General features: G+C 40.5%; 1 protein-coding gene across 4 annotated transcripts in view; it reads right to left on the bottom strand.

The window, feature by feature from the left end:
* Window positions 1-21889, bottom strand: part of CEP126 (centrosomal protein 126) — a gene marked incomplete at its 3' end in the record, with an annotated part of 70800 nt that extends 48911 nt beyond the window's left edge. For all 4 annotated transcript variants that reach the window (XM_079786998.1, XM_079786999.1, XM_079787000.1 and 1 more), the window contains exons 1-2: window positions 21505-21889; window positions 17156-17275 (exon numbers count right to left, since the gene is read on the bottom strand). In XM_079786998.1, the coding sequence (XP_079643124.1) occupies window positions 17156-17275; window positions 21505-21632 (248 nt within the window). In that variant the 5' untranslated portion in view covers window positions 21633-21889. The remainder of the gene's footprint in view (window positions 1-17155; window positions 17276-21504) is intronic.
* Between the last annotated feature and the right edge of the window lie 2274 nt (window positions 21890-24163).

The raw sequence follows: 24163 nt of genomic DNA, 5'->3' as shown, positions 1-24163 counted from the left end.
TGCATGGGGGGGCATGGGGTGTACCTCAGCCCAGCCTGCACCCTCTCCAATCTGGGACCCCTCGAGGGATGTCTGACTGCCCATTTAGGCCCAATCCCATTAGGTTCGGGCCTAAACAGGCAGTCGGACATCCCTCTCACAATTCAGGACTGCTCACTTGCCTGCCTTCCTGATTGCCCCTAACCGCTTCTGCCTGCCAGCCTGATCACCCCCTAACCACTCTCCTGCCAGCCTGATTGATGCCTAACTGCTCCCCGGCCAGCGTGTTTGTCCCTAACTGCCCTCCCCTGCAGGTCTGGTCTCCCCCAACTGCTCTCCCCTGCAGGCTTGGGTGCCCCCCAACTGCCCTCCCCTGCAGGCTTGATCGCCCCCAACTGCCATCCCTTGCAAGCCTGTTCCCTCCCAAATGCCCTCCCCTGCTGGCCATCTTGTGGTAGCCATCTTGTGTCCACATGGGGGCAGCCATCCTGTGTGTTGGAGTGATGGTCAATTTGCATATTATTCTTTTATTAGATTAGATAGGATAGAGGCCTGTTGAATGGGTGGGGACCAGCTGGTTTGCCCTGAAGGGTGTCCCGGATCATGGTAGGCGTTCCCTTGGGGTGTGGGGCGGCCTGGGCAAGGAGCCTGTGGTGGTTTGCAGGCCAGCCACACACTCTGGCAACCCAAGCAGAGGCCCTGGTATCTGGGATTTATTTATCTTCTATAATTGAAACTTTGTAGCCTTGAGTGGAGGCCAAGGCAGGCCAGGGCAGGCAGAAAGCTTGGCTTCCTCCATCTCTGGGGGCAACTCAAGCCTACTGCTCTCTCCAGCTCTGTGGCTGCCACCATTTTTGTTGGGATTTATTTATCTTCTATAATTGAAACTTTGTAGCATTGAGTGGAGGCCTGGGCCGGCAATGGCAGGTGGAAAGCTTGGCTTCCTCCATTGCTGGGGAAACCCAAGCCTCCCCCCTGCTCTCCGAGGCCGCAGCCATCTTGGTTGAGTTTATTTGTATATTTGCTCCTGATTGGCTGGTGAGTGTGGCTTGTGGGTGTGGCTTGTAGTGTAGCAGGTGTATGGTCAATTTGCATATTACTCTTTTATTAGATAGGATGGCTATAAACACCCATCTATAATCCTTAGCAGTCCCTATTTTTCTTAATATTCACATTTTATTTATTTCTGATTGCCCCTGGGCACTTGAGTTTATGTTATCTAATTTAAACTGTAGTTTAAACTGTTTCAAAGAATTAATTTTTGAAAAATATGTGTGTGTTTCAATAATTATTTGCTGGATAATGAGGAAAATAAAAAAAGCAAGCATGCAACTCATTGGTAGAGAAACCTCTTGGAATGCATGGTGATGGGGGTGGTTGGTTAGAACTAATCTTTAAGATTTTTAGTGTCATAGGTTACTAGTAACTATCTTTCCAAAGCATCCACTGGTTGGGGCATTACTCCAGTCTAAATAACTCAGATTTGTGGAACAATATTTCTGGGAAGTAGGGCTATTGATCTTCAAGTGGTCTAACCCTGTGGTAAGTAGGAGGTTGTAGTGTAGTGCCATAGGAGGGAGAGAAGATTTTTACTTCTCCAAACAAACTCCTTCAATAATCCCTCCATGTCAAGACAAAGTAGCCCACTTTCACCACTTGATTCAACATAGCACTGGAAGATTCTATGGAAACACTGTTAAAATTAATTAAACAAATACAGTAGGATACAAAATCAACACACAAAAATTGGTTGTGTTTCTGTATACTAATAGACAACAATCTGGAAAGGAAATTTTAAAAAATTCCATTTACAATAACATCAAAAAGAATAAAATACTTAGGAAAAAACTTAACCAAGGTGGTGAAAGACTTGTATACTGAAACTACAAAACATTGCTGAAAGAAATTACACACACACACACACACACAAACACACACAAATAAATGGAAAAACATTCCATGTTAATGGATTGGCAGACTTAATGTTGTTAAGATGTTAATACTACCCAAAATGACAATCCTTATCAAAATCCCAATGACTTTTTTTTTTTCAGAAACATAAAAATACATCCTAAAATTCATATGTAATCTCAAGGGACCCCAAATAACCAAAGCTTTATTGAAAAAGAACAATAACAAAAGTCTTATACTTTCTGATGTAAAAGCTTTCTAACATCTATGGCAACCAAAGCATTGTAGTACCGGCATAAAGACAGATGCATAGACCAATGGAGTATAGAATCAAGAAATAAACCCTGGCAAGGTCAAATGATTTACAAGAAGGGTGCCAAAACCATTCAATGAAGAAAAGAGTTTTTTCAGCTAATAATGTTAGAAAAATTTGGTATCTATATGTGAAGATAGATGCTCCACTATGTTCATTGCAAAATTATTCATGGTGACTAAGACATGGGAACAACTGAAGTGTCCTTTGATAGATGATGGTATACATAGGATGTGGTACATATATACCAGTGGTCGGCAAACTGTGGCTTGTGAGCCACATGTGGCTCTTTGGCCCCTTGAGTTTTTAGCAAAGGCCAGCTTAGGAGTACCCTAATTAAGTTAATAACAATGTACCTATCTATATAGTTTAAGTTTAAAAAATTTGGCTCTCAAAAGAAATTTCAATCGTTGTGCTGTTGATATTTGGCTCTGTTGACTAATGAGTTTGCTGACCACTGATATATACAATGGAATATTACTCGACCATAAAAATGATAAAATACTGCCATTTGCAGCAACATGGATGGATCTTGAGAATATCATGCTAAGTGAAATAAATCAGATATAGAAGTCAAGAACCATATGACTTTTACTCACATGTGGAATATAAAACTGAAAGCAATAAATGCAAATATAAGACAAACAAACAAAAACTTAAAAGAAGGGCAGACATAATCCACAAAAGGGACACTCCTGGAACACCTGGCTGAGGTGATCAGGGACATATACCACTTGGCCCCATAGAACACCTACTACATAAGGCCATGATACCAAGAATGGGAGACATAAAAGACCCACCTGATATATAGAAACAAACACAGAGAGACAGCCAAAATGGGGAGAAAAGGAAACATTGCAAATGAAAGAACAGGAGAAATCTTCAGAAAAAGAATGAAATGAAATGGAGGCAAGTAATCTACCAGATACAGAGTTCAAAACAATCCTACCTAATAATAGACAAATATGCAAATTGACCATACCTCCAACACACCCACAAGCCATGCCCACAAACCACGCCCACCATCCAATCAGAGCAAGTATGTAAATTAACCCAACCAAGATGGCTACAGCCACAGAGAGCAAGGTTTCCTAGGTAACAGAGGAAGCCAAGCTTTCTGCCTGCCCTTGCCAGGCCTAAGCCTCCACTCAAGCTACAAAGTTTCAATTATTCAAACAGAAATGGCGGCAGAATGGAGCTTGAGAGAGCAGGCCAGCGTTGCCCCCGGCAACAGGGGAAGCAAAGCTTTCCACACACCCTGGCCGGGCCCACCTGCTTAAGGCTACAAAGCTTCAATTATAACCCCAACAAAAATGGCTGCCGGCCGTGGAGGGAGCCCCAGGCTTGGCTCCGGTCCAGGCTACAAAGTTTCAATTGTAGAAGGAAAATAAATTCCAGATACCAGGGCCTCTGCTTGGGTTGCCAGGGGGCGTGGCCCGCCTGCAAACCACCACAGGCCCCTCGCTCAGGCTGCCCCACACCCCAAGGGAACCCCACCCTGATCAGGGACACCCTTCAGGGCAAACCAGCTGGTCCCCACCCCTGTACCAGGCCTCTATCCTATCTAATAAAAGAGTACTATGCAGATTGACCATCACTGCAACACACAATATAGCTGCCCCCATGTGGTCAAAGATCCTGCCCCCATGTGGACACAAGATGGCCACCACAAGATGGCCAGCAGGAGAGGACAGTTGGGAGGCACCGGCCTGCAAGGGAGGGCAGTTGAGAGGGACCAGGCCTGCAAGGGAGGGCAGTTGGAGGTGATCAACCCTGCAGGAGAGGGCAGTTAGAGGTGACCAGGCTGGCAGAGGAGGGAAGTTGGGGGCAAAGAGGCTGGCAGCGGAGTGGTTAGGGGGTGATCAGGCTGGCAGGCAGAAGCGGTTTGGGGCAATCAGGAAGGCAGGCAGGCAAGCAGTTGGGAGCCAGCAGTCCTGGATTGTGAGAGGGATGTCCAAACGGGCAGTCGGACATCCCTCGAGGGGTCCCAGATTGGAGAGGGTACAGGCTGGGCTGAGGGACAACCCCCCTCCGTGCACGAATTTCATGCACCGGGCCTCTAGTGGTTAAAATAATGCTCTATGAACTTAGTGAGAACTTCAATGGTATAAAAAGGACATAAAAACCATAAAAAAGAGAATCAGCCAGAAATGTAGAATACAATAACTGAGATGAACACTACACTAAAAGGAACCAATATCAGATTAGATAAAGCAAAGGCCTGAATTGGCAATTTGGAAGATAAGGGAACAGAAAACACCTAATCCCTTTTAAAGAAGAGGAGGATGAAAAAAAGGAACATAAATATGAATAATAAACTGTTAATAACTGGTATACATCAATAATTACTTTAAATACAAATAGATTTAAATGTCCAATCAAAAGACATAGGGTAGCAGCATGAATAAGAAAACAATATCCATATAGATGCTGTCTACAATAGACCAAATTCAGATAAAAAGATACGTACAGCCTAAAAATAAAGGAATAAAAAAAGATATTTTATGCAATTGGAAACAAAAATGCTGGGTAGCACTATTTATATCACACAGAATAGACTTTAAAACAAAGGTTATAATAAAAGACAAAGATAATATCCAATGATAAAGAGATCATTCCAACAAAAGGATATAACTGTTGTAAACATTTATGCACCTAACATAGGAGCATCTAATATACAAAGCAAATATTGATAGACATAAAGGATGAGATTGACAGTAATTCAATTATATTATGGGACTTTAAAATACCATTGACATCATGGATAGATCTTTCAAACAGAAAATCAACAAGGGAATAACAGCCTTAAATGACACATTATACTAGATGAATTTAATTGATACTTTTGAGTATTTCACTCAAAGCCCCAGAATATACATTATTTTCAAGTTCACCTGGAAAATTTTCCAGGATAAACCATGTTAGGACACAAAACAAGTCTCAATAAATTTAAGAAGACTGTAATATCAAACATCTTTTTCAACTACAATGGTATGAAACTAGAAATCAATTACAAGAATAAAACGGAAAAGCACTCAAACAAATGGAGGTTAAAAAACATACTACTAAGCAATAAATGGGTTAACAATGAGATTAAGAAAGAAATCAAAAGATACTTTGAGCCCCTTTAGCCAGTTTTGCTCAGTGGATAGAGTGTCAGCCTGCAGACTGAAGGGTCCTGGGTTTGATTCTGGTCAAGAGCACGTACCTTGTTTGCAGGTTCGATCCCTGGCCCTGGTTGGGGAACATGCGGGAGGCAACCAATCAATGTGTCCCTCTCACATCAATGATGTTTCTCTCTCTGTGTCTCTCCCACTTCCTTCCATTCTCTCTAAAAATCAATGGGAAAATATCCTTGGGATTAACAAAACAAAACAAAAAAGATACCTTGAGACAAATTAAAATACAACAACCCAAAATCTATGGGACATAGTAAAACCAGTCCTAAGAGGAAAATTCTTAGCAATACAGGCCTACCTCAAGAAACAAGAAAAATATCAAATAAACAATTTAATCTTACATGTAAAGAAACTAAAAAAAGATAAACAAAGTGAGTAAAAGGAAAGAAATATAAAGATCACAATGAAAACAAACACAATAGTCTAGAAGAATAATACAAAAGATTAATGAAATTATGAGCTGGTTCTTTGAAAAGACAAACTAGATTGATAAACCTTTAACCAGAGTCATGAAGAAAAAAAAGAGAAAGGACCCAAATAAATAAAATAAAAAATGAAAGAGGAGAAGTGACAACTGTTACCACAGAAATAACCATCATGGCCCCAACTTTCTTTAACAATAGAACTCAAGCAGTATTAAGAGTACTCAAGGTCACAGGAGACACAGGCAGAACTGGAGAGTTGGCCTTTTGTGATGCATTTCTTTCTTTGTAGTGAAACCACATTTCAGATTTAGGTAGTTACAACTTTCTAGACATATGATCATATTTTAGTTTAAAATTCAATTATTTTTTGAGATAATTAGAAATTAAAGAAATTTTAAAATATGATAAACTATCTTTCAAATTAAAAAATGCAATTGGAGAAAAAAATATTTTTAAGAATAAAATATAACATTTAAAATGAGGCTATTCCCACCAGGGTGTCAATGGAGACCATGTGAAGAGCTAGAACTCCCACTACTGGTCAGCAGTAATAAAGAGCCCCTATCCCAACCAACCTAGCAATGAGGTGGTGTCTCCTAACCTCTCTCTATTTTGGCACAGTGCCAAAGACAGCCAGCTAAAGCTGAAGGTTTAGACAAGCCTCAGAATCTATAGCACAATACAAAAGTGTCCAGATTTCAAAAGAAAATCACTTGTCATTCCAAGAACCAGGAAGATCTAAAAACTGAATGAAAAAGATAATCCAAAGATGCCAAAATCAAGATGATAGAGATGTTAGAATTATCTGACAAAGATTTTAAATGCTTGATAAAAATCTTTGAAGCATAATAAAAATGCTTCAATGAACAACTATGGACATGTTTGCAAATAAAAAAAATAGGTTTCAAAAATAAATAGAATATATAAAGACTACCCAAATGGAAATTTTAGAACTTAAAAAATACAACTAAAATGAAAAACTCAGATTTATTAGCAGAAAACATAGAAAAGATGTCAGTCCTCCCTATACCACATAGATATACAGGTAATAATGGAATTTCTAGAAACATCCAGGCAATACTTTTTGCAAGTACTGACAAGATTATTCTAAATTTTATATGTAAAGGCAAACAAATTAGAATACCTAAACCAATTTTGAAAAAGAGGTATAAAAAGAGAGGAATCAGTCTATTATATTTGAAGATTTACTATATATATATATATATATATATATATATATATTCAAAATTGTATAGTATTTGTAGAGGGATAGACATAAAATTAACAGAACGGAGAACCCAGAACTAAACACACACAAATATGCTCAGCTGGTTTTTGAAAAGGTGCAAAAACAATTCATGGAGAAAAGATAGTTTTCCAACAAATGATGCTAGACTAATTGAATATCCATAGACAAAACAAAACAAAAACCTTGACCTAAGTCTCATACCTTATATAAGAGTTAACTTAAAATATATCACTATTAAACTATAAACTTTATATAGTTTATTAACCGATAAGCTATAAAAAGTTTATAAAATTATAAACGTTTAGGAAAAAATATAGGAGAAAATCTTCTGGATCCAGGGTCAAGCAAAGAGCTCAGACTTGAAATCAAAAGTATAATCCATAAAAATAAAAATTGATAAACTGGACTTCCTAAAAATTAAAAACTTTTGTTCTGAGAAAGACCAAATCTTACCTAATAAAAGAGAAACATGCAAATTAACCATCACTCTGCTACACCCACCAGCCAATCAGGAGTGATATGCAAATTAACCCAACAAAGATGGCAGTTAGTTTGCATACACAGGTGCCAAGCGACCTGGGGCAGGCGGGATGCTTGCGTCGTCACTATGGCGACGATGCACCCCCCCCCCCCCCCCCGTTCTCTCAGGGCCTCTGGGCAGCGTGGAAAGGCGGGGCTAGAGCGGAAAGAGGCAGCTCTCGGGCTGGGCCGGAGTGGAAAGGTGGTGCCGGCAGCCAGGGAAAGGAAGGCCCATTCCAGCACGAATCTTCGTGCATCAGGCTTCTAGTTAAGAATATAGAAAGATAAGCTTTAGCATAAGAGAAAATATTTGCAAACCACTTATCTGACAAAGGACTAGTATCTAGAATATATAGAGCTATCAAAACTCAACTGTGAAAAAGCAAATAATTTAACTAGAAAATGGATAAAAGATGTTAAGAGAAATTTCATTCAAAGAGAATAGGCAGATGGCAAATAAGTACATGAAAAGATATTCTGGTTCACTAACCAACCATTGGGGAAATGAACGTTAAAACCATAATGAGATATTACTGCACACTTATAAGAATGGTTAAAATAAAAAATAAATACTAATGCTAGTGAAGATTAGAAAACTGGATCACTCTTATACTGCTGGTGATTTTAGCCACACTGAAAAACAGTTTGGCATTTTCTTACAACACTAAACATACCACCATTGTATTCTTGGTTATTCCAGAGATACAAAACCTTGTGCTCACACAAAAACCTATCATGAATCTTTATAGCAGCTTTATTCACAGTAACCCCAAACTGGAAATTACCCAGATGTCCTTCAATGAGCAAACGGTTAAATAAACTATGGTCCATCTCTATCATGGATTAAAATTCAACAATAAAAAGGAATGAACTACTGCCTTGCCAGTGTGCCTCAGTGGTTGAGCACTGACCTATGAACCAGAAGGTCACAGTTTGATTCCCAGTCAGGGCACATGCCTGGGTTGTGGGCTCCATCCCCAGTAGGGGGCATGCACAAGGCAGGCAATCAATGGTTCTCTTATCATTGATGCTTCTATCTCTCTCTCCCTCTCCCTTCATCTCTGAAATAAAATATATATTTAAGGAGAGAGAGAGAAAAAAAAAGAAAGAACTACCTGGATGAATCCCAGGGAATTGTGTTGAGGGAGGAAAGCCAATCTGAAAGGTTACAAACAGTATAATCCCATTTATATAACATTCTAGAAATGAGAACATATTAGTGATTTCCAGGGGACTGATGTGGGAGGGAAGTAGGTTTGGCTATAAAAAGAGAACGTGGTGGTGATGGAAATGTACTGTATCTTGACTATGTATAAATGTCATCATCTGGTTGTGAGACTGAGCTATAGGTTTTGCAAGATTTTACCATTCTGAAACATTGAATAAAGGGTATTATGGGATCTTACCATATTATTTTTAAAAACTGCATGTGAATCTACAATTATGTTAAAGAGTTTAATTAAAAAAAATTACAGCTAATGGAGAAAAATTTAAAATTATTTAAAATTGATATTAGAGACAGGAAGGGAGAGAGAGGAGTGGGTGGAGAAAGAGAGAGAGAGAGAGAGAGAGAGAGAGAGAGAGAGAGAGAGAGAGAGGGAGAGAAAGAGAAAGAGAAACTTGGACATGAGAAACATCACTTGGTTGCCTCCTGCTGCACATGCCCTGACTGGGGATTGAACCTGCAAGCTGGCTATGTGCCCTCATCGGAAATTAAACTGGCCACCTTTTTGGTGCACAGGATGCTGTCCCAATAAACTGGCCAGGACAGAGGGAGAAAATTTTTGATCAGAAGATTTCACCAGGCATATCTGTCAAAGGCTGCCATTGTAAACTAAAAAAGCTTAACAGCTCAAGGGCAAGACAATACTAGTAATATAGCAGAAAAGAATATTTGATTCTCACAATAATGAGTATCAGTGTATGAAGAAAAGATCAAACTATACTTATCATTATCTGTATAAAAGATTATAGAAATATACATTGTAATTTAGATTTATGTTAAAATCTTACCTAATAATAGACAAACATGTAAATTGACCATACCTTCGCTACGTCCATAGCCAATCAGAGTGAGTATGCAAATTAACCTAAAAAAGATGGCGGTTAATTTGCATACATAGGTGCCCAGCGCCTGTGTCCCAGGAACATCCTGGCACCCAGGTCACTGTGAGGTAAGGCCGCGTGGGCCCAGAGCAGCCTCGGAAGGGCCTGAGCCAGGGGGCTCCAGGGCAGGGCCAAGCCTGCAATCAGAATGAGGGGGCAGGAGCCGAGCCTGCGATTGATCGCAGGGAGCTGGGGGTCCCCTGCCCAAGGGGCGGAGCCTGCAATCACAGGGAGCCTGGGGTCCCCTGCCCAAGGTGGAAAGCCTCCGCCAGAGGCTTTCGGTCTGGGCAGACCTGGGCCGGTGATCAGAGGGAGCTGGAGGGCCCCTTCCCAGACCTAAAGCTTCGGCCAGAGGCTTTAGGCCTGGGCAGGGCCCAGCCCGCGATTGGTGTGAACTATAGAGGAAACACCTTTTCTGACTGCACATTGGCTAAGCTTCCTGTATGCCACTGGTAATATTTTTAGTAACTTGGGTAATAAGAATCCAAAAAGGTGATCTAGGGTTTTTCTACCACACTTCTGGAGAAAAAAACGAAGGTCCGCTGCTGGAGGGCTAAGAAATGTCATATCCTGCCCTAGCCGGTTTGACTCAGTGGATAGAGCCTCGGCCTGCTGACAGCAGGGTCTGGGTTGATTCTGATCAAGGGCATGTACCTAGATTGTAGGCTCCTCCCTGGCCGGGGCCCAGATCAGGGCTCATGCAGGAGGCAACCAATCAAAGTGTTCCTCTCACTTTGATGTTTCTCTCTGTCTTTCCCTTTCTCTTCCACATTCTCTAAAAGTCAATGGAAACATATCCTCAGGAGAGGATTAAAAAAAAAATAAAGAAATGCATATCCTATGAAAGACACATCTTGAAAATGCCTAAAGAAAGTTGTCATTTTTTCTTGGTGAAGGGACTGGAGTCCGTGTTGATGAAAACACCTTGGTGGCTGTGGTGACTGGCAGTGGCTGCAGCAGCGGGGTGATGGGGCTGGTGCCTTCCCCTTATCAGCCCGGTTGCCTCCCACAAAGGGAGGCCAGATTGCGGCTTAGGCCCGCTCCCCATCAGCAGGACATCCCCTGAGGGCTCCCAGTATGTGAGAGGGGGCAGGTTGGGCTGAGGGACCCCCCACCCCCAGTGCACGAATTTTGTGCACCGGGCCCCTAGTGTTAAAATAAAGTTTGTATAATTTATAAGTATCCCATTTATGATAATGCTGTTCATGTACCACCCATAATTGATCTTTAACTCCTTTTGACTCTAACTACTCAAACCCAACTCTACCTCAGATCACTGTAACAGCTTTTTGCCTCTTCTCTTTGCCTACAGCCTGTGCTTCAAGTCATCCTCCACCTCGTTGCTATAATGATCTAAAATATAAATCTTATCATGACACTTCTATTTTATTATTTCAACAGCATCTCAGAGTCCTAAGGATAGAGCTTAATTTCTTTAGATTGGGCAGAAAAGTTTTTTTTATTGAAATGTCTCCTACCAACTCTATAGCTTCATCTCCTGATGCTCTTCTACATTTTTCTGTGCCTAAGTTACACAAAACTTTTCTCTTATATTCATAACATTAAGCTTTTTCAATTATTCTCTTTGCTTAAAACATATTTACTCCTCATTTCCCTGGTTACCTAATAACCTTTATTATTTCTTGTCTTGTAGCGTATAAAATATGCTTCCATAGTACCTTATAAGTGACTCTATCAGAGTATTTATTGCATACCATTGCCATCTTTTATTACTTTACCATGCGTTTTATTTTTAGTCTCCAGTATTTTAAACCCAGTAAAAGTTAAATAAATATTTTAAATGGTAAATGAGAACTTCCAAATATACTAAATTTATTTAATATATTATCAATAATATACTCACAGATATTTAAACCTACTGTTATCTAAATTTATTTGAACCTATTTATATTTTTTAGCTTATATCATATCTTCATTTATGGGGGTTTGACAAATAAGACTTATTGTTTAAAGTAAAATTCCTTCCTATTAATTATAAGGGTACATTTTTTTCTGCTTTATGGACAACTCCAAACTCTGTCATTCTCACTAATAGGTAATGCAGCTATCCCCTACTTCATGTTCACAAAATAATTCATTTCATTATTCTCTAGGTAGTTTTTTATGCCTTTAGGATATTTAAAGGAATCTTTTTTATTATATATTTTAGTGATTCTTCCCAAGTGCTTGTCCCTCATCTGTTATTTGGTAGTGTTTCCTCTTCTCTTTTTTGGGGCTATTTTGCCTATTCTGACCTTTTCTCTCTTATTCTGTCAGTTAGTTACACAGAAATTTTTCTGATCATCTGTATATGCTTACATCATATTGTTTAAAAAATATATGAAGGCTCCTTTTGGAATTTTTACTTCTTAAAATTTATTACAATATATTTTTTTATGAATTCACATTTAATCTATTGCCATTTCTAAAGTTTAATGGTAAAATAAAATATTTTCCCCTGATATTATGTTTAATCATTGGTAATCAACTATGTTTGTTGAATTAAGAAATGCCTGTTCATTTATTTACCAAGAGATAGTTCTAAAATGGAAAATTAAAAGCAATGTAGAAAATAAATTAGTTTATTTCTTTCATGTGTATGTGTATCTTTAAATCACTTGGTCTACAAAGTTACTTGGTCTAGAACAGTGGTTGGCAAACTTGGCTCGCGAGCCACATGTGGCTCTTTGGCCCCTTGAGTGTGGCTCTTCCACAAAATACCACGGCCTGGGCGAGTCTATTTTGAAGAAGTGGTGTTAGAAGAAGTTTAAGTTTAAAAAATGTGGCTCTCAAAAGAAATTTCAATCGTTGTACTGTTGATATTTGGCTCTGTTGACTAATGAGTTTGCTGACCACTGGTCTAGAAAGTTACTTGAAGATGTGCTCCAGCAAACTAATGATATAGGACAAAATGAAAAAGGAATGCTATGGGAGGCAAGAAACTGTGGCTCTAACTCTTAAGAGCAATAAAAGGAAGTCCCAGGATGCCAGTGTGCACTAGGCCTAAAACGTAACCAGTACCTATTGATGAAGGGAAGAGGTCTTAAAGGGAAACAAAGGACTCCATTGTATAGACACTCAATACGAGAATGGAAAACATGAGAATATGGTAAAAACATACAAGAAAAATACTGGCAAATAAAAAAGCAAAAAAGGAGTAAAAAAATCAAATGAGTGAGATTTTTTTTTTTTAGCAATTAATGGAAATAAAGAAAGCACTTGGTACTATGAACATTTTCCTTTGAATACTACTAGGGATAGCACTGACAATGTCAAAGTATATCTGACAAATAATGAAAGTAGACGGTCTCTAGAAAAAAATACTTAAAAAATCCCCCAACAAATTGGTGACTATAATGTGAGTGGACAGTATGAACTTAGATGATGTAAAGCATAAATGGATAGATAATAGTAAGGCCAAAAAGACCATAATGATACATATTTTAAAATTCATTAGTGTATATATAATTTGACCCCCTTTATAAAAGGTGAAATATAGAGACAAATGGCTGTTTAAAAAAATTTTTTTTAAAAAAATATATTTTTTATTGATCTCAGAGACGAAAGGAGAGAAACATCAATAATGAGAGAGAATCATTGATTGCTGCCTCCTGCATGCCCCCCTACTGGGGATCAAGTCCAAAATCCAGGCATGTGCCCTGATGGGGAATCGCACTGTGACCTCCTGGTTCATAGGTCCACACTCAATCACTGTGCCACACTGGCCAGGCTAAAAAAGAAATTTTGATGTCTTTACATAGCATTGTAGTATAATTGAAAAATAACAAGTAATGAAATTGTACTGGAAAATGTTCTGTCTTTTAGAATTTTAAATCAATATTTACCACATCAAAATTTATATAAATTGTTTGATGAGAGAAGACAGGTAGGAAGTTTAAAGATCAAATCCAGCTTGGCTGGTGTGGCTCAGTGGTTGATTGTCAACCCATGGACCAGGGAGTCACGGTTCGATTCCTGGTCAGGGCATATGCCCAAGCTGCAGCCTTGATCCCGAGGAGGGGGTGTGCAGAGCTGCCAATTGATGATTCTCTCTTATTATTGACTAGAGGCCCGGTGCACGAAATTTGTGCACTGGGGGGAGGTGTGTCCCTCAGCCCAACCTGCACCCTCTCCAATCTGGGACCCCTCGGGAGATGTCCGACTGCCTGTTTAGGCCTGATCCCTGTGGGATCGAGCCTAAACAGGCAGTCGGACATCCCTTTCATAATTCGGGACTGCTGGCTCCCAACTGCTTGCCTGACTGCCTGATTGCCCCTAACCACTCCCCTGCCAGCCTGATTGACGCCTAACTGTTCCCCTGCCAGCCGGATCATCCCCAACTGCCCTCCTCTGACAGCCCGGTCACCCCCAAATGCCCTCCCCTGCATATTCCCTCTTTATTAGATAGGGTTTTTTCTTTAACATATTGGACAGTGTACCTGCTGTGGTCTTAACAAACCAGTAAAAATGTAAACCCAAACTAAAGGTGTCATAAAATAAACTCCTTAAACAGGAATTTCACGAGACCTTGGAAAGGTGATATCATGTGGTTGTTGGGCATATATTTGAATAAGTAGAAGGTTTATAGGTGATTTCACACTTTTTCATATTTTCTAAAAGTTTCCTTTTCTTTTATAAACAATAGACATGTAATCAACTGTCCATCTTTCCCTCCAAAAATTATTTTGAAAGGGCAAAGTCAATTGGAGCCAAGTCTGTTAAGTAATGTAGGTGTCAAGATGGAAGGCTTTTTCACATAGAGGTCTACTAACACTGTACTTATCCATTTTCCCACAAACTTTTGGCCCATTTTTTCCCTTCTGCTAGAAATACTCCTTCCAAGATGCCTTTCTCCTCTTAATAATCTCAATCCTCTCTACCTATGAAAGTTCTACTGGGCCCTTTGAGGGTTGGCCAAGTCTCTGTGGCCCTCTCCCCATGCTTGCAGCCAGATCTGCTTGCTCCTTCCTCAGTGTTCCCACAGTGCCGTGGACACAGCTCCAGCACAGTCCACACATGCAACCTGTTGTCACCATTTCCTGGGAACGTCCTGTCCTATTCTCTTCCCTTTATAGGGGATTCAAGCTGGAGTTTTGCAGGTTGGAAAGAAGCTGGCGGCGGCTGAAAGCAGAATGTGCCTAGAGGGGTGCAGACGCCTCCCAGCCAACAGGCCTACGGCCCAGGTCATGGCTGGGAGTGGATCGCATGGGAGAGGCGTGCCCACAGCCCTGGCCACAGCTGGAAGCGGAACACACTGAGAGGAGCGCAGGCGTCTCCCAGCCAACAGGCCTACAGCCAGGGCCACAGCTGGGAGCGGATCGCGGGAGCGGATCGCGCTGAGAGGGGCGCAGGCACCTCCTAGGCGACAGGCCTCGGCCCTGGCGGTGGCTGAAAGTGGAGCATGCGGAGAGGGGCGCGGCTGCCTCCCAGGCCCACAGTCCTGACCAAGGCTGGAAGCAAAACGCGCTGAGAGGGGCACGGGCGCCTCCCAGCTGACAGGCCTACAGCCCTGGCCATGGCTGGGAGTGGATCACGCCTGGGAGGTGCGGCTGCCTCCCAGGCCCACAGCCATGGCCGCAGCTGAAAGCAGAACACGCGGAGAGGGGCACAGGCGCCTCCGAGCCAACAGGCCTAAGGACTGGGCCACGGCTGGGAGCGGATCTCACCGGGAAGGCGCGGCTGGAAGCAAAACGCTCTGAGAGGGGCATGGGCGCCTCCCAGCTGACAGGCCTACAGCCCTGGCCATGGCTGGGAGCAGAAGAACGTGCTGAGAGGGGTGCAGGCGCCTCCCAGCCAACAGGCCAACGACCTGGGTCACTGCTGGGAGCCGATGGCGCTGGAGGGTGTGGCCGCCTCGCAGGCCCACGGGCTGGGGCTGGAAGCTGATCGCAGGAGGGGGGTTGGGGGGGGGGGGGGGCGCGGGAGCCTCCCAGGTGGACGGCCAGGGCCGAGGCTAGTAGCAGATCATGCGGGGGGCGCAGCCACCTCCCAGGCCTACAGCCTGGGCCACGCTGCCGGCTCTCATCGGCAGCCCTCCCTGGGACTGGGGGTCTCCGGCGGGCCTGAGAAGACTGGGCGCCGCCATCTTGTGTCTATGGGCGCTGCCATTTTTGTCGTGGAGTGATGGTTAATTTGCATATTACTCTATTATTAGATAGGATGTTTTTATCTCTCCCTCTCCTCTCCCTTCCTCTCTCTGAAATCAATAAAAACATTTTTAAATAAAAAAATCAAATCCACATATAAAGTCTGCTATTTCACAGAGCAAATCAACTATTAGAAAACACAATGGACAAATGTTAATTTATTAATCAACAAAATAAATACGCTTAATAGGGAAGAAGCACTCTGTGACAGACACCACGATAATTACTTTTACTAGTATATGTGTTCTCAACTATTCCTCTATAATATTACCCTTTTTGTTCTACATAACAAACCCTTGAAATAGATAGTATTAATTCAAATAATAAATGAGAAACTGAGACTTAAAGAGATTAAATAACTTCCTCTAACTCATGAAGCTAGGTCTTTAACCTAGATCTCTGACTCCAAAGCCCGTGACCCTTTCATTAATCTTCATTGAACATTTATCATGCACCTTTTGTAGGTTTCAGGAGCTAAAAGGAGAAAAACAGAAGCACACAAATACAAAACAAAAACAAGTTTTATTAAATAACTTTAAGTACACCAGATAATGAAAGAGTTAATAGACAAAGAAACATATGCCAGAAAAACAAATTATAGGCAAACAATTTTGTATTTCCGAAATGGGACTTGAAACATATACTTAATGATATAGTTAATAAACTCCAGTGCTTTTCTGCCATTTGTCCATTGTAGGAATATAGAGAAGGTAGCAAAAACAATAATAAAAAATGGCTTACTTACTATATGTTAAGAAAATCCAATAATTCAAACAAATTTTGAAAAATGTTAAGCAGTGATTGGATGGTTTTACTTTCCTTTCCAGCTTATACTAGAAAAATCTTTTGTGGCAGTCATTTATAAAATTCTTTTATCACATTTTCACCATTATCATATTCTGACTAGATGAATGAGAATAGCTCTTACAGAAAAAGTACATAGAAGTGAATAATAAATTAAAATAAAATTATATTCTATTAGAGACTAAATACTAATTGGTAATCTTTTAATTTATCACGAAATTATATAAAAATAAAGAATACATTTTATAGTCATTTTAAGAAGTGCATATGATACTGTAATCAGAAGTTCTATGACAAGAAAAGATGCTTATGGTCAGAGTCAGCAATCTAGATATTATACCACCAGGTTTGTGCTTTAGGCAGAAAAACAATTATGAAATGTACAAAGCCACCTAAATCTTGATCAATGTTTTACAGATAAAGCATTATCATGACTTAGGCTCATAAAATGCTACAAAGTATAGGAATTATTATTTTTTAAAGACTTTGAATTTCTACACTCTGAATAAAATACAATTACTTACTTTTTTCTCCGGTTTGACTCCACGAAATATTTACGTGCTCGATTTCGAAATATTTTTTGTTGCTGCAGTAATATTTGGCGCTCTTCTTCTAAATTTTTCTCTAGATGGATTTTCATATCTCTAATGATAAATAAAGTTAAGGAGATGGTTTATGTTTTTAGTGGGTGAGCGTCAATGCTATATGATAAATACAATTACAGCCTCATATTAATGACATCATGATTTTTTGTGGAACAATTAGTATGTGTACACATTAGTGTCAGTATATGACCGGCAAATTTTTTATGTAAAAAAAAATTCTGACTTGGTATTAGAATTGAAGATAGATATCGCTTTCCCTGAGGAAGAGGAGTACGGGATCACTTTTAGACATCATGAGCTCAGATAAGGAGACTGCATATCATTTCATTTATTACACAGCTGTTTGAGTGATGATGAACAAATTACTATCTAGGCATATATGTAGGAAAATGAAGGTATATTTTACTCATAGATAGTATATGAATTATACTTTTCAGTAGATTTCAGGATACTTTCAGTATTAATATTATAAAAATTTTATTATATATTTCAAAACAATCATGTTTATTTGAACTTTTGAGTGTTTGAAACTTTGCTAATGGGAGCTTATTAATTTTCAATGATATTGCTATTTAACCATCTTTATACCATTGAAAATAATTTATTTTTTCTTCACTATAAAATTTTGCATCACCTCAACACAAACATATACCTACACACACACACACACACACACACACACACACACACACACTTAAAGTTTCTCTTGAGGATTTATAAAAACGAAACAAAAGGGAAGGACATCTTGTTCTTTGCTAGCACGGAAACACCTAAAGACTTATCTTGTTCTTTTCTAATACAGAATTTTATTAGAAGGAGTCAAACTTCAACAAGACAGCTAACTACTGAGAGTCACACAGGTAGTGAGGAAAGTGCTAGCTCCTTTAGGGCACAAGAGCAGCAGGAAAGGGGCTCGGGGGAGAAGGTGCTTTGGCTCGGGCGAAGCAAGCCAATTCTGTTCTCCGTTGAATAAGTTTGAGATCTCATCATAAGAACTTAAAGAAAATCACAAATGTAATGTGTCTAAGGTTCTGACAGTTATATATATTGTTAAATTTAATCAAAGGACTCTCTCCATATATACCCGTATAAATACTTTTATATATACATATAAAAAGTGTATTATGTACACAATTTTGCCTGCTAAATTATAAAGAATGCTGCTGCCTTTGTATTTTTTCAAAGTATGCTCTTCAAGTTTAGAAAATATTAGATGGTTGGTTAAACTTTTGTTTTTCCTATAAGCGGTAATATATAGGTAAAATATTTCCATAAGCATCACTGTTAAATACCTGTTCAAAGGAAAATAATTTTTATATACTTAACATTAAAAAACAAACCAACCAAGAATAATATGGGTTGTAGAATTAAGTAACACATAATAATTTAAAAACATAGTCTAATCTACTCCACCTCAGTCTCATCTCTCCCTCTCCCAATTTAGTCTTTCTCCAATTGGAGCTCATTTACGGTTATTTTAAATATGTTACCATAAAAACAACTATGTATCATACAACCTATATTACTGCCAAATTTATTAGAGCTTTCCTGATTAAAACTTTTTCTTCTCTGTAACCCCTTCCATTGCCTTGGCTCACACATTCTAAATCTCTTGCCTGGACTCACTCAGTAATCTCCTAACTCATCTCTTTACTTCTAAACTTGTCATCCTGCCGGCCCACGTGGCTCAGTGGTTGAGCATTGACCTATGAATCAGGAGGTCCTGGTGTGATTCCCGGTCAGGGCACATACCTGGGTTTTGGGCTCAACCCCCAGTAGGGGGTGTGCAGGAGGCAGCCAATTGATGATTCTCATCCATGTTTCTATCCTTGTCACCCACCCTTTGAAACTCTATTAAGCTAGTTAATTGCAAATCTGATTAGTTTTTTTCATTCTTTGTTGCTCTCCAAAAGTTCCTATCATCTTTATGACAAATTCCAAATTTCTTGGAATATAAAGCTTTCTATAATTTCAACATTATTCCTCAATAGTTCCCTGCATGAATCCTATGTCCAGCCACACAAGGATACTTATGAACAGAACATGCCATGATATATCATGCCATTATCTCTTAGCACATGCTTGGCTAACTCATCTTTTCAGGGTGCAAAGAACCAAGGATGTTAGTGAGAGAATCAAGAATAGGGTATAAATTGGGTAGAGAAGAAAGAGAGACAAAGTGGGTCTAGGATAAAAATGGAAGAGAAAGAGAGTGGAGATAATTATGAGAAAAAGAAGCACAGTGTGAAGGGGACATGAGACAATTCACTTCAGCCAATTATAATTAGGAGAATGCATTTAGAGTCAAGAAATTTTGACAAATAGAAAGCTGGATGTCTCTCAGTACTGACTTCATATTTGAAAATCACATGTAGAAATTTTACCAAGTTAGTTAATTTTTTTAAAAGATGACAGGTCTTTCATTTTTCTCCTTTAGTCATTCGTTCAAATAAATGTGAGCATTACAGACATTAAGAAAGTCCAAATTAATATTTATAAAAGATGCTTAAGTGTTTCTTTAATTAGTAAGATGATATTCTTGATTTAGTGTCAGTCTTTATTATATTAAAAAAGAATTCCTTTATTCCAATTTAAGTATTTATACACACTAGCAAAATATGTATGTAGGTACATGTTTATATATGTGTGTGTATATATACATACTAGCAAACGTTATTGGGTTTTGTTAAAGCCCCTTGGGCATCTATTAAAATGATCATTTACAGCTTTAAAAATTGTAACCATATGTTATAAATACATTTAGTATTTAAGTATATTTTTAGTAATATGATGTCTTTAAGAAAGCCGTCATTACAATTCTGGAATTAAGTCTTTTTGGTTTTGTTCATTGGAGGTACTGCTGAATTTCTATGATATATGTATCAACATTCATGCTACATAAAATTAAAATAATTCAGTCTACGGCCATTTCATTAATGAAAATGATGGAACTATACCCTCTGGCAATGAGTCATTTACAATGCTTCTCTAGATTTAGAGATAAATTAGGGTCAGTGTAATAGGAGTTTAGTGTTCAAGAAAATACAATGAATGCCGAGGGGTCAGAATCAAATCCCTACCCAAAACAACACTGCTTATTCCAGAATACATCTTTGAGAGGACTGATTTTGGGGAGTAGCAAAGCAAAAGCCAAAATGAGTAGGGTGAATAGTGAGGAGATAAGAGGGACCAGAAGGTGCTACTGCAGGCTACCATTTTCAGAACTTAGCCAAAGAAAGAAAGGGCAGAAGGGTGGAAGCTCGAGGAAAGCACCATCAGAGGAGAGGTGTTTTCATAAAGATGAAGCTCTGTACATATGCCTTCCGCACTAGATTTTTTTATCCCCAGGACCTAGAACAGAGTCTGCAAAGAGCAGGCACTAAGCTAAACGTGTCAACTTGCTGCTAAATTTGCAACATCCGAGAAGTAGTGGGAGACAACGAGGGGAATACGGGGTTAACTTGCAGAGAGAAGACACTCCACTTCCTGACAAAAAAAGAAAGATGATTAGGCAACAACCATCACTGCCAACCGAGTCCTTTGAGAGCACAACAGTTCCATGCTAATTATCCTAATATTCTCCAAAGGAATAAACACGACTTAACACATTCTGAAAATAAAACTTTCGATTTTCTACCATGCCACCAACAAGCCACCTCGCAGGTGGACGGTCAGAGATCACCCAGCAGGCAGCACCCGGTCCTGGGCTTCTCCTGCTCTCCCCGCTGTCGCTCTGGCAACGGACGGACGGACGGACGGACGGACGGGGCAGGGGATGGAAAACAAAACAAAACAACGCCCCGCGGTGCAGCTCTGCTGAATGAATTAGCGGCGTGTTAGGGTGACTGTTAAAACACGCAACACAGCAGGACATTTTTACTTCGTTGTGGAATCCTTCTCTCCAAGTAGCACGATGAATCAGGAGGAGAATACCATGAAGGAAAGGACATATGGCTCAATTCCAGAAGGCAAGAAAACAATCCCCACAGCACACGCCGTGTCTGTATTTTAAAATTCGCAACCATTTCACACCCAAGCGGACGAACGGGGCGGCAGAACAAGGCGGCGGGGGAAGCGGTCACAGGACAAAACGGTATAATTTCAGGTCTAAGGGGGAGCAACGACGGAGCTTAAAAGCAAATGTCCGCACTGGGGTGACGGCTAGTTTCCATGACCTAGCGTCCCTGGTAACGGGAATCTAACGGGGGAAAAGACGGGCCCGCTTCCAACACGCTACCCCGGGGGCCGCGGCTGGGAAGGAAGGATACAGGTAAGCGCCGGGTCGGCGGCGCCCGTCGCCCAACCGAGGGTCGAGGGGACCTCCGTCGCGGACGTCCGAGGATTCGGCGCCCAGGCTCGCGACCGCGCTCCGGGCTCCCGGCCTCCCGGTCAGCATCCTTCACCTCCGCGCCGCCTTCGGGCTCGCCCCTAGCGCCGCCCTCATGGCCGCTCCGGCCTCTCCACCTCTTTCTCCTCGGCCCCTCCCCACACTCGGCCACTCGGGACCCGGAGTCACGGGCGAGGAAGGGTGGCCCGCGGCGGCTCTGGTTCGCGCTCAGCGGCGCTGGTGGCTGTGGTGGCGACGGCGGCTGCGGCGGCAAACTTTCCTGGCAGCCGGAGAGGTGGTGACAGCGACCCCGCGGCCGCCGCCATCTTGACAACCAACCGACGCGGCGTCCTTCGCGACAGAAACCAGGGCGAGGCGGGGCGTGGCGGGGCGGGACAGGGTGCGGCGGGGCGGGGCCGACGCCCGAGGCAGCCAATAGGAGGCTCCGGCGGCCCCGCCTGCTCCAATTGCCTCGCTGGCGACCGGGGCGAGCCCTGGCGTCTCCTGGGACCCGCGTCTTTGCTGAAGTGGAGAATTCAATTGTGCGTCAGAACCTGACTCAGTCCCGTCATCTTTTTTTATTTTTTATTTTTTTATGAGGGTGTTTTCGTGGGGGTATTGAGTCACGAGAGACCGTGAGATGCAGAATCCCCAGCTACAGCTGCCGTGGAGATTCGGAAATGATTTCCTCGGAGATAATTGTTGTTTAGCTACCTGGATGCTGTTGTGGGGTTTTGAATTGTTTTTTGTTTTTTTTCTGGGGCATTATTATCCCCAACACCATCTCTTTTAAAAAGCTTCTGAAATGGAAATTTCCTTTCTCTGCGTTCTCTCACCCACTCCAGGCTACTTCTGCCGGGATCTGCAGTCGTTTTCCTGGCTATTTCCCTACCTGAAAGGCTTACATTTCCAAGGCTCCGAATGGTGCCCGCCTTGCTGCCAGATTCTGGAAATAGACCATCATAGCATCTGTGGCCTGGAAAGAAGTTCAGATTTAGCCTAGTAATCTCCTGGGAAGGTATTGCCAAAAGAGATACTGAAGTTGTTCCAGGAGGTATGGAAAATTGAATGGGTTTTTGAGCCATCAGTGTAATGAAAATTTGAAAAAAGGCTGAACTTTTCTGTTGGAGCCCATTATAAAAGTACATATAAATTTCGGGCTGTATTTCAGCCAGGTTTTATTTTGGTGGAAAAATTCCCAGATTGGAAGCAGAATGTACAAACCAAATAAAGATCACTCATCCATCATTCAAATATTTCTGCCTTTGTGAATCTATTTGTTCATTTTTAGAGTTTAAGTAATAAACTTTTCCAGTTGAAACTATTTAAAACGAAGTTTTTGCAAAGTTGGGTGCGTGCATTGACTCAAAATGTGCTCTGGTAACAGATTTTAAAGTGCCACAAAAAATCCAGTTTTTAAAAAATATATATATATTTTTATTGATTTTAGAGAGAGAGGAAAGAAGATGGAGAGTGAAATCAATGTGAGAAACATTAATTTGTTGCCTGACTGGGAATAGAACCGGCGACCTTTTGGAGCATGGGACCATACTCAACCAAATGAGCCACACTGGCCAGGGCCAAATCCAATTTTAACTTGAAACACAAAACAAATAAGCCCCTTTAAGGACAATGCCAAGATGATATACTAGAGGCCTGGTGCATGAAATTCGTGCACGGGGAGGGTCTCTAGCAGCTGCCGGATGCTGGCCAGGGCCTCCCCACATTTTGGTTGAACTCCTGGTGGAGGGGACAATTTGCATATTAGGCTTTTATTATATAGGATAATTCTGGCAGAGAAAGACTAAATGTGTACACTTGGACGATTAACCATCTTGGCAAGCTTTTAACTGGTCTAGCCATAGCCATTGACCTTGATTCTATTCCCATCGCCATTATCACAAGTCTGTTTCTCTAGTGCCAAATAGAGCAATGAGAGAGAGGGGACAGGGGAGAGAAAAAGAGAGAGAGAGAGAGAGAGAGAGAGAGTAAAGTAGAATAGTACACAGTGAAAATAAAAGGGAGAAGGTTGTGGTTGCTGTTTGGAGTATTTAGGCATTTTTAGCCTTCCTGAAAATTTAGCATTTGCTAATTATTAAGTTTAGTATCTCATAACTCCTAGACACCTTACTGCTTTGTTGTATGGTATATTAGCATTAAGAAGCATGACGTGGTTGCCTACAAATACTTGCTCATATAAACATTGTTTATTTATATGTTGTATTACAATAACCAAAACAATAAGTAAATTGTAAGCATAATATTGCCAGCTTTTTAAAAATAAATCACAGGAGCTAATTTTTTGGCCCTAAGTTATTTATTTCTTCAAAATATTAAACAAGTTTTCCACATTTTATTTAGTTACATAGTCATAAATTCTTTTAAAAGGACTTTATGATTAGATATTTGGATAATAGAAAGATAATTTTAATTAGTTATAAATTTTATCTCTTGACAAGAAAGGCAAATATGATTGAAGCAAAAAAAAGAATACATTAAAATCTGTATGTTTTGTCAGAAGAGATATTCATATTAAATATAATGCTTGATTCTTCTACACTCCAAAACCATAAAATAATTTTTTTTGTGTTAATCCTCAC

This window comes from Cnephaeus nilssonii (assembly GCF_951640355.1).
Source record: "Cnephaeus nilssonii genome assembly, chromosome: 13".
NCBI classification, from domain to species: Eukaryota; Metazoa; Chordata; class Mammalia; order Chiroptera; family Vespertilionidae; genus Cnephaeus; species Cnephaeus nilssonii.
The sequence above is the reverse complement of the archived record's forward strand: the minus strand, read 5'-3'. Positions and strand labels throughout refer to the sequence as shown.